General features: G+C 53.9%; 1 protein-coding gene across 1 annotated transcript in view; it reads right to left on the bottom strand.

The window, feature by feature from the left end:
• LOC122558106 (collagen alpha-1(I) chain-like) overlaps positions 1 to 284 on the bottom strand; it is an 8,749-nt gene extending 8,465 nt beyond the window's left edge. The window contains exon 1 of the mRNA XM_043706426.1: positions 263 to 284. Coding sequence (XP_043562361.1) covers positions 263 to 284 — 22 coding nt within the window. The remainder of the gene's footprint in view (positions 1 to 262) is intronic.
• Between the last annotated feature and the right edge of the window lie 1,165 nt (positions 285 to 1,449).

Below are 1,449 nucleotides of genomic sequence, written 5' to 3'. Positions count from 1 at the left end.
TCAATTCCTGATGAAGGGCTTTTGCCTGAAACATCGATCCTCCTGCTCCTCGGATGCTGCCTGAACTGCTGTGCTTTTCCAGCACAGCACTCTCAACTCTGATCTCCAGCATCGGCAGTCCTCACTTTCACCTGCCCTCTTGTACAAGCCACCAGGCCTCAGGGCCCTGTACAATTCAGTTGAAGGCTGTCCCAACTTTACAGGCCCTTTCCCTGGTTCCCCGTGAACACAAAAACCCACACCAATTTTTGATCTTACGTACCTGCTGTGTTCCTTTTCATCATCGTAACGGTGATGTGGCAAACGTCGCTTCGGGAAAACGTGACAGGGCCCAGGTAAGTGCGACATGTTTCGATGAAAGCTCGCAGACTTTGAAAGGTTGGCTCCTTTTCTTTCTCGCACCGCAGCCGTTGAACATTTTGTGGAATTGTCGGCCTTTATTGATTCACACAGAGTCCTCCCATCTGCTCAAAGCAAGCCATGGGTCACGTTCGTGGGGTTGCATCTCCTGGCCTGAGGAGAGCAGCAAGAAGACTCAGGGACACAAGATAGCGTCACAGTTACAGCCTGCAGGTAGCAGCTGGAGGTATGCGTGGCCGTTGAACAGATGGATGGCTGCTGGCCACTGAGTGACAGGATCGAACAAAACTGAGCCACGTGTGGCATAACACACATTCGTGTCAACTTGTTACCAGCGACGCCTTAAGTATGACCTTCCACACAGCAAGTGTGCACTAACCATCCAGCCTTAACAATTCTAAAGCACATCTCGGAGGCCTCACAGACATCCCCAGGATGCGGGCACTGGGAGCAGCACCAAGACTCCTCAGAAAAAGACCATCCGTACAGAGCAAGCTGCACACCTTGGCCAGCCCAGACCAGGCACTTCTGAATGAGAAACGCAAGACAGGCCCCGCACTGACTAAGGTGGAGCAGTCAGTGGCCACTCCTGGTCAGAGGGTTCCTCATAGTGCGGGTTCTGATTAGCTCGACCCCAGCACGGAGCCTCAGAGAACATCTGCAGCAGCAGCAGCAAATCCTCTGCAGGGTTCCCTCAGGCCGCCCAGAGAGGCACGTGCAGAGAAGTCTGTCCCTAACGTCAGTGGCAGGGTGTCTCAGGTCGCCACGTGGAACAGAGTGGGCAATGAGACATAACTGAGTCCACCCTGTGCCTTACTAATGGCCCTGCACACTCAGTCTCCCTGGTTTCAACAGAACAGAGGCAAAGTCGCTCCTTGGACATTGAGCATGTCAAGCGAGCATAGTGAAGCGCACAGGGATGTACAGATGAGCTGGAGAAAGCTGCACATGCTGAAGTGGGCTCCAACCATTGCTCCATGGGCCATCCTCCACTGTCAGATCACCCCTCGCTGCCTCCTGATCCAATGACAAAGCCTGCCCCAAGCTGGTGGAACTCAGCAGTCAATGCCAGCCTCCAATCCTAGAGCG

The sequence above is a fragment of the Chiloscyllium plagiosum genome, chromosome 16, assembly GCF_004010195.1.
Source record: "Chiloscyllium plagiosum isolate BGI_BamShark_2017 chromosome 16, ASM401019v2, whole genome shotgun sequence".
Lineage (NCBI taxonomy): Eukaryota > Metazoa > Chordata > Chondrichthyes > Orectolobiformes > Hemiscylliidae > Chiloscyllium > Chiloscyllium plagiosum.
The sequence above is the reverse complement of the archived record's forward strand: the minus strand, read 5'-3'. Positions and strand labels throughout refer to the sequence as shown.